Source organism: Prinia subflava, chromosome 1 (genome assembly GCF_021018805.1).
Source record: "Prinia subflava isolate CZ2003 ecotype Zambia chromosome 1, Cam_Psub_1.2, whole genome shotgun sequence".
Classification (NCBI taxonomy): domain Eukaryota; kingdom Metazoa; phylum Chordata; class Aves; order Passeriformes; family Cisticolidae; genus Prinia; species Prinia subflava.
Window position 1 is genome coordinate 107,740,925 of NC_086247.1, and position 13,720 is coordinate 107,754,644.

The 13,720-nt window shown below is 35.7% G+C and overlaps 1 protein-coding gene across 7 annotated transcripts in view; it reads right to left on the minus strand.

The window, feature by feature from the left end:
- The window catches only part of BBS9 (Bardet-Biedl syndrome 9), a 282,244-nt gene that overhangs the window by 111,963 nt on the left and 156,561 nt on the right, over nucleotides 1–13,720 (minus strand). For 6 of the 7 annotated variants that reach the window (XM_063406699.1, XM_063406725.1, XM_063406691.1 and 3 more), the window contains one exon: nucleotides 1,945–2,055. The exons of the other annotated variant lie outside the window; for it this stretch is intronic. In XM_063406699.1, the coding sequence (XP_063262769.1) occupies nucleotides 1,945–2,055 (111 nt within the window). The remainder of the gene's footprint in view (nucleotides 1–1,944; nucleotides 2,056–13,720) is intronic. 7 annotated transcript variants of the gene reach the window in all.

The window sequence follows — 13,720 nt, forward strand, 5'->3', positions numbered from 1 at the left end:
TCAAATCAAAAGATACATAAAACACAGGAAATATTCTTTGAGGGCTCTTTGTAATCACCATGGTCTTGCTGCAGTCTGTGCTGCCTGAGCAAGAACTCAGTCCAAAAATATCATGTACACAAAAACATTGAAAGGTTGTGATTTCATGCCTACTGTTACCTTCATGTTTAAGTACCTCCCTTGGCTCTTGCACTCATAGCAATTAGAATTTCCAGACAGCTTGGTGGCAGATATTCTAGGTGTTCTCTCTATTGCAGCACTAACTGGCAGATGGCAGTCAATTCTTACCATGAATGAATTAAACTCACTCGTATAACACATGCCTGTAAACCTTAAGACTTTTTAAAAGCTTTCAAAGTTTTCATTCTGCCTTTTATAGTTACAAAGCAACAACAGCCAGCTATGTGACGTAAGTCTCAATTTATATCATGGGCTAAGACTTACACTAGGATATGCAGGTCCCCATGCTGTTGTTTCTGGATCTCATGAATACATTTCTACACTTTTCCACTCATGCTAGTCTTTTCAGTAATAAGGTTATTTAAACATAGGAGAACACTATCTACTGAAGAACAAATATGTGCTTGATCAGAAGACTGGGGCATCAGACAAAGAGAAATAACCTGCCACATGTTTGTGATTTAATAGTCTAGTTGCCTGAAGTTGGAATTTTATCGGGATTGTATGCTACATCAGAGAGATGATATATTTTTCCATTACCAGGAGGTTACTGAATATATCCAAATGGAAAAGGTTAAACCATATTTATGTCAACTTTGTCAGGCTCTCTTCTTCTAATAACCCAAAGTCCATGAGGACCACAAGTAATTAGCACTCTAGAAAAGTCAGAGCTTTAGGCCTTCAGGGGATTTTTTCAGGTTGTTTCTGTAAGCAAGTACTAATTTTTAAGTTTTAAGCTACACTCTGACATTATTATATGTTGCTGCATTGGATATCCTTCTTTCCTGCCCACTGTTAAAAATCTGCTAATGTAAATTCTGCTACTGAAATTAACTACCTATTCCAGCTCCCTGCTTGTCTATGCTACAGTTAGCTGAGCAAACAAGGAGCTGAATGCTTTTTAAACACACAGTTAACTGGGTTTTGCAGCTGTATAAGGACTTCCTATTTTTGACTTTTGCTGGTTGCAACCTCTAAGCTGCTTTTCTTAATTTCAACACTCATCCACTTCTGATTTACAAGCAACATTCAAATACACTTTATTATAAATATTATAGAATAAAATCAGACAAGGAGAGGGGAAAAGAAGTGTGAAGGTACAACTTAGTAGGCAAAATGTAAAATTGCTACAGTCAAACCCTGAGAATTTACCAGACACTTTATTAAACTGCAAGGCAGTACTTTACAGTGCTGCTTTTAAAATATGTTAACACTATATCACAGTTCCCGGCAGCATAAAGTCTTTCCAGAAAATGTGTCATCACTGTATGCAGCATATTTTATAGCCAGTACAATTTCATTTTATTATATCCAATAATATTTTTCTGAAATTCTAGGAAGTCTCCCCACAAAAGATAAGTAATGACCATATTTTAATCAGCTAGCACCAAGTATAACCACCATTCCACAGGTAAAAAACTCCTTTATTACACCAAAATGCCCTCAGTTTCATTTTGTCTCTGTGGAAGAGATCATGAATAAAACCTGTGAGAATCTCATTCAAGTATTATGTAACACAAAACCTTTCAACTGTGAAGTTATTTAATTCCAAGCCTGATCTTTACAGTTGAGCCACTCTTGACAGAAGCTGAATAAGCTCAGAATCCTACACTATTGTTTTCTTGCTACTATTGTAGCAAGAAAAGCTAGAAATTATGCCAACAAAGGCTGAAATATATGCCATTTGTTTCATATGTCCACAAGCATTCTGAAAAGATGAGCTGTACACCTCTAAGTGAAACAACATAATTTTCCTTTTCTTACCAGGCTTGGATTTCTGCTTTGTGGTCTGCCCGTGACTGGCAAATATTGCTGTGGAGCCTGGTATAATGGTCCTCTCCTCTAAATCAGATTCTGGGATTGTAGCACAGCCACCTAGTTGAAAATGGAAGACACTTAATGTGGTGTTTATGCAACAAAACAAATTCACTGGTGCATAATTGAGGAAAAGAGGCGCTAAGTTTGCTGACAGGAACATATAAAACTAAAATAGTCCTTAGGAAACATTTGCTAAAGAAAATTATTACCATTGTTAAGAAGGCTGATTACACTTTAACAACTTCTCTGTACTACTTATGTCATCTTGAAAAAAAGTTTGAATTAATTTAGACCACAAAATATGCAAAACTGGTTCCATATAAAACATAGAAAATAAGGTGATTTGTGTTAAAGATCAGATTACTGGAAGCTATTTCTGTAATAAAGTAATTAGTGTGAATGAAATAACTTTACAAATCAACAAACCTTTGGAAGATTGTTAGCCTACCACAAAGAATGACATGCTGATTTTTTTGGATGGGCTATTAAATACAGTATTTTCATTAAAGATATGGAAACACAGGCCCATTTTCAGTGTCCAATAACATGCCTTATCAAGTGCTTATAGGATGTTTGGTATAACATCTTTGTATGTTTCAACACTGCCTTACGAGCCATTCATTAAACAACGCAATTACTTACAGCTTTTTCTTCCAATATGTTTAAATGCTTACGTTTAAAACATGAAGAGAGGTATAATCTAGTAATAGTAGCACCAGCTGTAGTGGCTTGCAGTGAAATAGGTTGATGCACATTTATTTCGGAACAGCTGTGGTCAGGACACTGGAGGATGTGTCACTATCCCACAGCAAAAAGATGGCCTCACAGTAAGTGCATTGCCAACAATACAGCACACAGCTGAGCTGCATCTTTTTCTCACAGCCTTCCCAGGAACAGCACTAGCAAGCAAGCAAATCCATGTACTCATCTATTGTGCTCTGAAAGTACATGTTTATAAGCAGCACACTAACTCCCAGCAGTGCACACAGACTTTTTACCTTCATGTAAGAGTTGTTCTATTTTAAAAAGACATGTTCGACTCCAGGCCCCATAAAAAGTGCATCAAACTTGCAGCAACATAGGCTATCCTCCCTTTACTAAACTAAATGAGTAAAACAATTAAAAATAAGGTTGAATTTTCCCTGATAGTTTCAGAAAAACCAGCGCACCGTGTCTTGCAGAAATGCAAGGGTGAAGCACAGCAGCTCCAGTGAACCCTTAGAAAACTCTCAGTCCTACCAGATGGAGAACTAATACAGCATCTTTTGCTCCTAAGCAGGAGTAAAGACACAAGCTGCTTTATCCAAATATACCCTGAGAGAAAGTATAAGGTGCATCACAGGATTAATATTTGATTAACAGCAAGCAAATTTTGTCAGTAAGAAAGGAAGGTTAGGAGCAAATGTGTCAGTGTGCAGACCTGTGACCCAAGACAGCTTCAAATATTTAAGATATCTGCTATGAAAATGGAAGAGAAAATTGGAAATTAGAAAAACCTCTTCATGTTAAAATACTGAAACAGTGGGGTCATGTCTGACATTGAATTAAATATAAATGTACCAACAGCCTTAATGAAAATAAATATCTGTAAACCAATACTTCTGTTACCATTTGAAAATTGTGACTAAAATGTAAATTACAAGATTTGAGGAAATGGAAATCAGTGCTTTAAAAGTCAATTTAAATTTTTTTCATTCTACTGTTCAGCTAAAATTGACACTTAAACACTAGTTTGTAAATACAGGATACAAATAAAAGGTTTCTTGCCCCAAAGAACCATTAAGAATGGCATAATACACTTTAATATTATAACTTTTTGTAACAGCATGAGCAAAAACTCACCAAGTAAATTAGTATCTATGGAATTTCTACATGGAAATAGAGTACTTTTCTAACATTGATTTGAATACCCAAAACTGAGTAATTTACATAGCCTTGAGGACTGATGGCCTTTGGTGGAAAAACATTTCATTAGTCTTCAATGCTGACAGTAAGTGAATAAGAGTTGGAAAAGGTCTATTTGCCCTTAGCTACAACACACTACTTGTTAAAAGGAAGCAGGATGTGATTTTGATGTAAACGTGAGAGATTCATTGAGATTTACTTGTTATGATACCATCAGAAGTTATTACGACTAAAAGCAAAATTAACTTCTTCCATAAATTTATTTTACTGAGAATACTGACAACTGAAATGTTGTCAGTGACATACTATTTTACATTAAAAGAAAATTTAGACAGAACACACAGAGCAGTACTACCAACATCAATATTAAGAGTAGTAATTACAAGTTACTTCTGCAAGAATGCCAATGACTGTTCCCTATGAATTATTTTCTAAATACTATTGTTTCATAAAGGCATTCCATGTGCTAAAAGATCTGTTCTCAGTGGGGCAGGATTTCACTGAGATTTTTTGTGACAATAATTATTTAAATAAGTGACCAGACATAAAAGCAATATAATAGTTATACTTTAACCTTTGTTTGAGACAGTGAGGCTTACAGGATCAAGGATTACAGGATCATTTCTATCTTGCTCTTCTAATATCAGTGCTACCTTCTAAATGAAGGAGCTACTCAGATTTGCTAAACATGTCCCTTAACTTGTTCACATGCATAGAACTAGACAGCATGACTAGACCCTCATCTACACATGGCCTGCCTCAACACAAGTGGTACCCATTTCTTCCAACGAAACTGACAGGAAATTCCTTTTTCTTGCTTCAGTCAGCACAGATAACACATGCCCAAGATAACAATGGATATCTTTGGCAGCATGCTATGATTTCCTACAGGAAGGAAGGTGTGGAGACCACACTAAGACTATTGTCACTCTAAAAGAAAGGGAAACATTCAAAGCAAATTTCAAACTTTCACTAGACTAGATAAGGCACAAATACACACTACTGAATATAATCTTTCAACCATGGTAGACCAGGATTTTGTGATTAAAAGACATTTTACAACTCTGAAGAACAGCTATGTAGGTTAAAAAAATAACCAAACAACAAAAAAAGAACAAAAACACCACAACACCTTTTCTATATTCTGAATTCTATGATCAGAATTTTTAAGTTAAAAGAACTCTGATTTTTTTAATATCTCTAAATACATTTCAATAGGTATTCATTGAATGTCTGTTTTAGGAAGTATTTTCAGTTTCTATGCACATTGAATCTTAAAATAAATCACAACAACAAAATAATTCACATTCATTCACAATTAACTGAATGGTACAGGTCTGAAAAGTGAAATGTTTAAAAAAAAGGAGGAAAAAGGGAGGAATAGTAGTACATAAATCTACACATTGGAAATTATCCAAGCTGAGAAGTCCTCCAGATGTCAGTCTGTAAACAGAGCTTCATAAAATGAATTTCTCCATTAATTGTTGGCAAGAGTAACATCTAGAATACGTTATTACATCTGACCCACTCTTTCCCCCTTTTCTGTGTAGCTAAATTCTTGTCTGGCATCACAGATCTTTTATCAGTTGTGATAAATCCAAGAAAGCAAGCTTTTGTCAACAAAACTGCTTGATAGGGTACAGCATGCATAAAATTACACTCAAGCTAATTGTGAACTTTGTTCACCAAAGGAAATGAGACTTCTCTTGCTTATTTTCACTACATCTGTTTTTGTAACACTTTTGGTTCTTAAGCTGGAAAAAGATACTCACACCCAAAGGAAACATAAACATATAACACATATTGAACAAAAATTAAGTACTGACAGTTTTCCTACAGGTTCCTATCAACATGTTTTTATGCATTTTAATATGGCTTTAAAAGTTGAAAAACAGGAAAACAAAAGTGGTATACATTAGAAAAAATGAAAAGGCACTTTGAGGTAGAGTATTTGAGTTTCCTTTTTCTCTTCCACTCAATCATAACCTAAACTATGCATAATGTTTCCATTTTCCTCTGAAATTAACTTTTACAAGAGTTCACAGAAAGAAGAAAAATCAGCTTCCTGAGCAGTCTTTGGCAGCAAGATAGTCAAAATGTGAGCAGGAAGCTCTGTAAATAGCAGGTTTTGCATCCATATGTATACCATTATAACATGGAGATAATATAAATAGTAAAATTATTTCATAGAGATTCCAAAAACCTATACCCAAACCCATGTTCACTTGGGTTTTCCATCCTGTTGACAATTTTAGGAAAGTGTACATCAAAAATGCAGTCTAATTCTTTAGATGTTAATCTCTCTAAAAGAGTTTATCAATTACTTGTACTGATTCTGTGAGCTACATTTATTCAAGTCCTGTAAATTTTATTTGGATCTGCCTAACAGAAAGTAGGCTGCCTGTTGAAATAAACACTGCATGCAGGTTGCAAAGATAAGTAATGCTATTGCTGCTTTTTAATTGGGAGCTAAAACAACACACTCTATAGAGGAAAACAATACATATTTGAGTGTATTATGAGATCCATGGAACATTTATTCACATACTAGCCCTGGATTAGAGGTTATCATTTGAATAGACACATTCCAGGAATGCAAGCACATTTCCATTGCAGAGTTTGAGAAGAAAAAGGGAGAAGAAAAAGGGAGAAGAATTATGAGGAGGGGAAAAAGTAAGGGAGAGAAACAGGGAGAGAGAAAAAGGGGGTGAAGGGACTAAGACAGAAAGGAAGGCAGGGGGGAAGCGAGGAGGGAAGGCAGAGAAAAAGCCGTGATTGTTTGTTTGTTCCTCTTAAATGGGTGTCTGGTGACAAACACTGTTACAATTCACAACAGCAAACAGTCCAGGTTTAGTTCAGATATTCACTTGCAGAATGTAGAGTCACTAAATAATCAGTTATAGATTTCAGAACATATCACTTAAGTGTAACAGTGGCTACAATCCTGAAGTCACACAATACCATTGTTTTCCGTCTGCTTTGAACAACCAAATTCAATAAAGTGACGGAAAATATTTCTGTATTACATTCCAGTAAAATAATAAATTAGGGGGGAAAATTATACCAACAGAATATCTAATCCAAAGTCATAGAAAACGACCAAAACATATTTTCAATGGAAGCAAACAGACATCCTAGACTGTTGTTCTGATTTACTCATGTTTTACTGCAATGCTTCTTAAAAAACTTCCAGTTCTTAAATTCCATAGCTTTTTTTTCCTATAATGAGTTGTCACTATTTGCATGGAGAGCTATGCAAAGATAATTCACACCAATTGTGTGGCTTCTGTTTGAGCTTGTAGCCCATTCAAATATTTTGAACACGCCTGAGTTCATAAAACCTTGACTTACAAAGTTCAGGGTACTTTGGCAGCAGAAGTTCTTTATGGGAGCAACTGTGGTGTTTAAACTGTCAAATAGTCTTGGCCATTCTTCCAGGATGAGGTTCAGTGCATGTGGTATGCAAGTCATACCAATGGCATTGGGAAACTCATTGCTAAGAGCAGATCCAACAGCTGTTTTCAATAAAGACACATTATTGGACATTCGGCCAAGAACACAAGATCAGCATTCAGTAGTGCCCTTACTAACTCAGGACTGGGAATGCAGGAACAGAGAACTGAATAAATGACACCCAGTATCTACCAAAGACACTTGTTACACACTGTGAACAGAGGAGGAACAATGACAGCTGCGCTTCGGCCACCAAAGTGCACTGTTCCTTCCAACCACCTATTCACCTGATGAGCACAAACTGGCTGAAAAACATGCTCTGGGTTCTGATATGCGTTGGGAGAGGCAGCTTACTGAATTTTGTAGTGCTTGGAGGATTTCCATCTGCTTTTGCATAGCAGAAAAGAAAAATATGCTTTCAAACGAATTTTTCAAGGCAAATAGCAAATCTTGACAAACAACATAACCATAAAAATCACTATTTTTTCAGAGTACACTGCCTCACAAAACACCAGGTAGCTTTTATTGACTGGGTGTCACATCCTCTTCCCCATATTCAGTGTATCACTAAGTATAACTTTTGTTTATCATAACTTAGCATGGTTTTCTTTCAAAATGCTTAAATACAGCAGTAGCAGAAGTTGCAGAATATACTGTCATCAATCTATTCCCAGGACAACATTCTCCATTCAGTAACAAACTAATTTCGTGCTACTCTTTTGCTGAGCAAGAAGAATATGCAATACTTTTGTTTTGGTTTACACAGATAAACTCATTTTGTGGGCATAAATATACATATATATGTATTTGGATATATGCACACATGAGATACATAAAGAACTTTATACAAAACATTTTTAGTAAGACTTTTTTAATCTGTAGAGCTGCATTGCATTGTTTTGGTAATACATAGTTGTAAGGAGGCTACTACACCTCTAGACCTTTATACAAATTTACATCAAAACTTTAATAGGTAATGCTCCTTTTGATAAACACTTCCCTGATTATTTTTCCAAAAAGCATATTTCAATGAATTTGCAATGTCACTTCTGGTTTCTATCTGACATTACAATGGAGAGCACCTCAAAGACAGTGTTTGGAGCAGCTGAGATCCCTGGAGCATGTTTGTCAAAAAAACTTCCACAATATTGTCTTTATGTAGTCTTCAACCTTTCTTCAGCATGCAGTGAAAGTAAACAGACTAAAACTGACTTTTATAGTCTTGATAACAAACCCTCCTGGTATCCATCATTGTAAAAAATTTAGAGTAATATTTTACTGCTATTCCCATTTAAAACACTTGTATTTCCTGGAGCACATATATGAAATTTTTTTCCAGTTGAAGACTCAATTATGAGGACACATATACAGACGCTATATACTTGTATGTATGTGCATACACACACAAATTTTGGACTTAGTAGTGAAGGAAGAGCAAGTCCTCATTCCCTGAACCCAGAAGTTGAAGTGAGTGTAAATGTTTGTAGCCTGGTTTGCAGTGCTGTAACCCATGGGTTACCAAAGTGTTCCATCACACAACCATAGTGCCAAGGCTGTCAAAGTGAGCAGTCTTTGATTCAGGGGAACAAATAACTATTTATCCGCAGGGAGTTTACAGTATACTGGCCTAAGCAAAACACTTAACAGGAGGAAGGTACAAAATGCAGGTGAGTGAAAATGGGATTTTGATCTTAGCTTTGAACAAGAAATAAAAGACAACACAATTCGCTGCATGAGGCCATGTTATGCTGGGGATTTTGGATGTTTAAGACAGCCTTGACAGAACAGCACTAAGACAGAAACCATTGATGAGGGACCTATGCATAATCCAGATGAGAAACAGAGTGAAATCAAAAAAAAAGCATTTGGGATGTATGCTAACGCAAGATTCTGGGCTAGAGAATACGGGAACAAAACATACTGACATCAGATGTAATATCAGATATGCTGTGGATAACAGAAGACACTGGACTAGTAACTGGGATTAAAATGTAGGTACTGTTGCCCAGAAAAACAAAATTAAATTGGTAGAGTAATACTTCCTGACACTATTATGATGGGCTACTGAAAGAAAAGTATACAGAATGGGTCACTTTGGAAAACTGTTGTAAAGTAGTTTAGTACATTAAATGTCAAATTTTAGCAACAGAATACAAATATCTTATTTCAATAGCGATCCCTGTTGCTTTAATATTATGAGAGTGAGAAGTGAGAAATTTCCATGTAATGGAAATGAAAGAAGATACAAAACCCACAGAAATAATCACAAGCTGACAGAAGGAAAAGGTCCCAGTGTGATGACTAGTAAAGTTTTGAAATCCACCTGAAAATGTTTCCTGTAAGGAACACAAAAGGAGTAACACTATTGAACAAGACACTGGTAAGACATCTGGAGCACTGAGTTCCAGATGAGTTAGTTCCTGTTACCATGTTCATGACAGGTTAAATAAACCTGGAAAGCTTCAGATGAAGATAACTAAGATCATATAGGAATCACACACTTTACTGACACTTGAACAGATGACCAGTCTTGCTAAGACCACTGAAAAGGGACTGATCTTTATCAATAATGCGATTAGGCCAGAACCCCTTACTGTCTGGCAAAATGGAAGACACTCTTTGAACAAGAATGCATTGCTCAGGAATTAATATTTACTAGAAATTAGGTTTCTGACTATCAAGACAGCAAGGGCTTTGAATCATCCCTGAACAGAAACCATGGAGGTAAACAATTCTGTTTATGAATGAGACTAAATTACCTTACTCTAACACAGAGAGAGAGTTTCTGAACAAGGAGTACTTTTTCTTCCCTCTATCCCCTCCAAAAGAAAATATAGGGAACCGTGGTCAAAACTGATACAGATTTATCTATTAGCATTCTGAAATTATCCAATTATCTGTTATCTAATTATGAATAGTTATCCAATTCTTAGAACTTAAATAAATTACTATTCTCTTTTTATTTATTCATTTACCTATCTAGTGATGAAATAAACATGGATAAAAACATCCTCTTTTAATGTTTTTGAAATAAACCAACATCTGCTGGATTTACAAGACAAACTGCATATAGATTCTTTGGGCACTAGGAGTTTAGGAAATCAATGCATTCATAAGGAAAAAGAGAATTCTCTTCTTTTATAACACTGAAGTTCCCTTCCACAACTGAAAAGCAACCTCTGCTGAAAATTCATGGTTCTCTGTAAATTATATCAAAGATAGAATTGTTTAAATGTATTGGAAATTTCTACTTTCTCAGTTGTACCTAAATATTAGATTTGTCCATAGTATGTAGAACATGTAAATAACATTGTGTTTTAGTCATTAAAAATGTTGTTTTAACATAATTATCAACTACGACTTTCATTCATTGCACTGGGAGCTAAGAATCAATCCAATTATACTAACCCATCTTTGCTCCAACACTGCAAAAAGAAACATAAATTACTTATATTTACTTTATTTTCACTAGCATTTAATACTTCATTCACTATATACTCCACTGACCAAATAAATCCAAGCATTATCTTACATTAGCTCAACCTTCTACAGCATTGAAATCTCTGGGATTGACTTTAAGAGGAATCAAGAAAAGGCAACTTTGGCTCCACTAAGTATCACCAAGTATCCTTTAATTAATTTAGTTTATTTGGAGAAAATGAGCACAAAACTGGACATAAAAGTTTAAAATTACATCTTAATCTATGGAAAGAACTTTTTCCTTTGTTTATAGAACTTCCTATTCAGAAAATTTTACTCTACATACTGCATAGAATTTTATTATTTCACTAGTACCACACCTCTACCTGTGTAAATCATGCAATTTTACAAAAGTCACTACCATTCAAATGTTATGAAAACGATACAACTGAGGGTTAGACAATTTTGCATATATAAACATTTTGTGTCATATCTCCTGCAAGAGTTTTAGGAAGTAGCCAAGAGATTCATGCGTTTCACGTGATAAACCTTAAATAGAATCAACTTTACAAAAATGCGAAGTATCTTTTGATCAAACACAAGGTATCTGAAAATCATAAAAATTTTCCTTAAAAAAATCTCAAATAACTGGGAAGAATCCTGGCACGGAAATTTCCAGAAACGGGGAAGAGATTTAGTTTGACTGATGTGATAAACTGAATTCCATCCACTAGAAGATAATGAATAGTTAGGAAGAAGTCTGTTCAAATTCGGGGGGAGGTTCTGGGGTTTGTTTTGTTGGTGTTTGGTTTTGGGGTTTTTTTGGGGGGGTGGGGTTTTTTTTGATGGTTGGTTGGGGTTTTTTCGTCAAAAGCAAGGTCTGCTTTTACAATAAAATGCTATGTCTGAAACAAAGTGGCTTTTTTATATGAGAAAGCAGAGGATTAACTGTTCTGTTTAATTTTATTTAAAAGCTGACATTGCTGCTACTGTCTAAGATAATAAATAAAGTGACAGAGCAAGTGATGCTCTCCGTCTGCTACTTTTATGCCTTATGCTTATTTAATTTTCTAGTTTTTAAGGATCATCTTGTAGCTTGACCAGGACAAGGGCCTACTCATTTTTAAAACACACAATATTTCTAAATGTGATTGGATACCCTGAAATCTGCTAAAGTACAAAGTGAACATTGCATGCAAAGGGGAGTCTCTACTTCTCCTCCCCTCCAAATCACAGTTTTCTTTGTACAACACCAGCACACACTAAAGAAAGTCTATTTCATACATTAAACATACATTTTGTATTGCTTATTTTAAATAAAACATAATTTAGAAATGTCTACCTCATCTTCAAGGAAAGTATATAAAGCAAGAGAAAGACTAAATTGTGAAATATACTGTTCCAAATACAACTAAAATATTGGATAACACAAAACTGGAGAGATCTTACAGCTTGCCTTGCCCCATCACACCAATCAAGAGAAAAAGAAAGGAAACAAGTTTAGAGGTCCTGCCAGGAGCCTGGTCCAGGCCAGACTCTCTCTGAGGTCCCAATCTCATTTGGGCACATCCATGGCCTGCAGGTGGATAATCTGCTCCACCATCTGCTTTCATGGGTTGCAGGGGGACAGCCTGCCTCATCATGGTGTTCACCACAGGCTGCAGGGAAATCTTTGTTCCTGTACCTGGAGTACCAACAACCACCTCTTTCTCCACCGACCTTGGCATCTGCAGAGCTGGTTTTCCCACACATTCTCGCTCCACTCTCCAGCTGCAGTTTAACAGACTGTTTTCCCTATTCTTAAATGTAGAACCTCAGAGGTGCTGCCACCTTCCCTGATGGGCTAGGTCTCGGCCAGCGATGGGTCTGCCCTGGAGCTGGCTGGCATTGGCTCTGTCAGACATAGGCAAAGCTTCTGGCAGCCTCTCAGAAAAGCCACCCCTGCAATCCCCTGCTACCAAACCCAGCCAAGCAATCCTCAGTACTTTCTCTTAGAGAACTAGACCAAAAGAACATACTAGTATCCTTTTTTCTAGGCTATAAACACTACTCGGTCTGGAAAGTCAAATACTATTTGAAATTGTTTTTTATTGTTTAAAGCCATTCTCAAACAAAGCTAGGATTTTGCAATCATTGATATGCTTAAGTTGTTTGGTGGACTTTACTGATTAAAGTAACACCATGCCTGCTGCTTATCCTGTAAATCAACAACATAACTTTTCCTTTACCGGTTCTTTTTATAGTTCTTCTCTTCTTTCTTTAAACTATTTTACCACTGCACTGACTTACCAACTATACTTTCTCTACTTGTACATTACTTGAAAGAAAGTAATGAATCAAAATACCTGTATCTGAGTGGCAAACCAATGACCATGTAAAAATATGGCATCCAAAGATCATCACTGTTGATTACACACCCATGATATATGATATCAACTTCTTTTGACAGTTCATTAACAGCATGAGCAATCTCTTAGTGCCCGCAGTTGTGGAATATCTGAAGTTATTCTAAATATTTTAGAGTCAAATTTACTACAAACACTATTATCAAATATTGTCCTCTTCATGTCATTAGACAAAAGAAGTATTCAATATGAAAAAAACAATTACATTGTTTTGACTGATGGGTTTTTTGGACTTGATATCAACTTTTACTCAAACAGCATCAAAATTCCTCCAGACCTTGGTAAGATCTGAACTCCTTCATTAAAACAGTAACTTGATGGCAGACAATTTCTATAAATAAATAACACCCATCAAAAACCCCACAAACTACCATCAAAAAAAATCCCACTATGTGAGCATCATGCTCCTTAATTTCCTTCCATGAAAAGTCTGTGTTCATAGAAAGAATTTGTTGTATAGCCAAGCTTACTGCAGCATTATGATTCTCTTCAAGTAATCTCTCAAGATTACTGAAACAGGCTAGGTTGTCTTGGCTCCC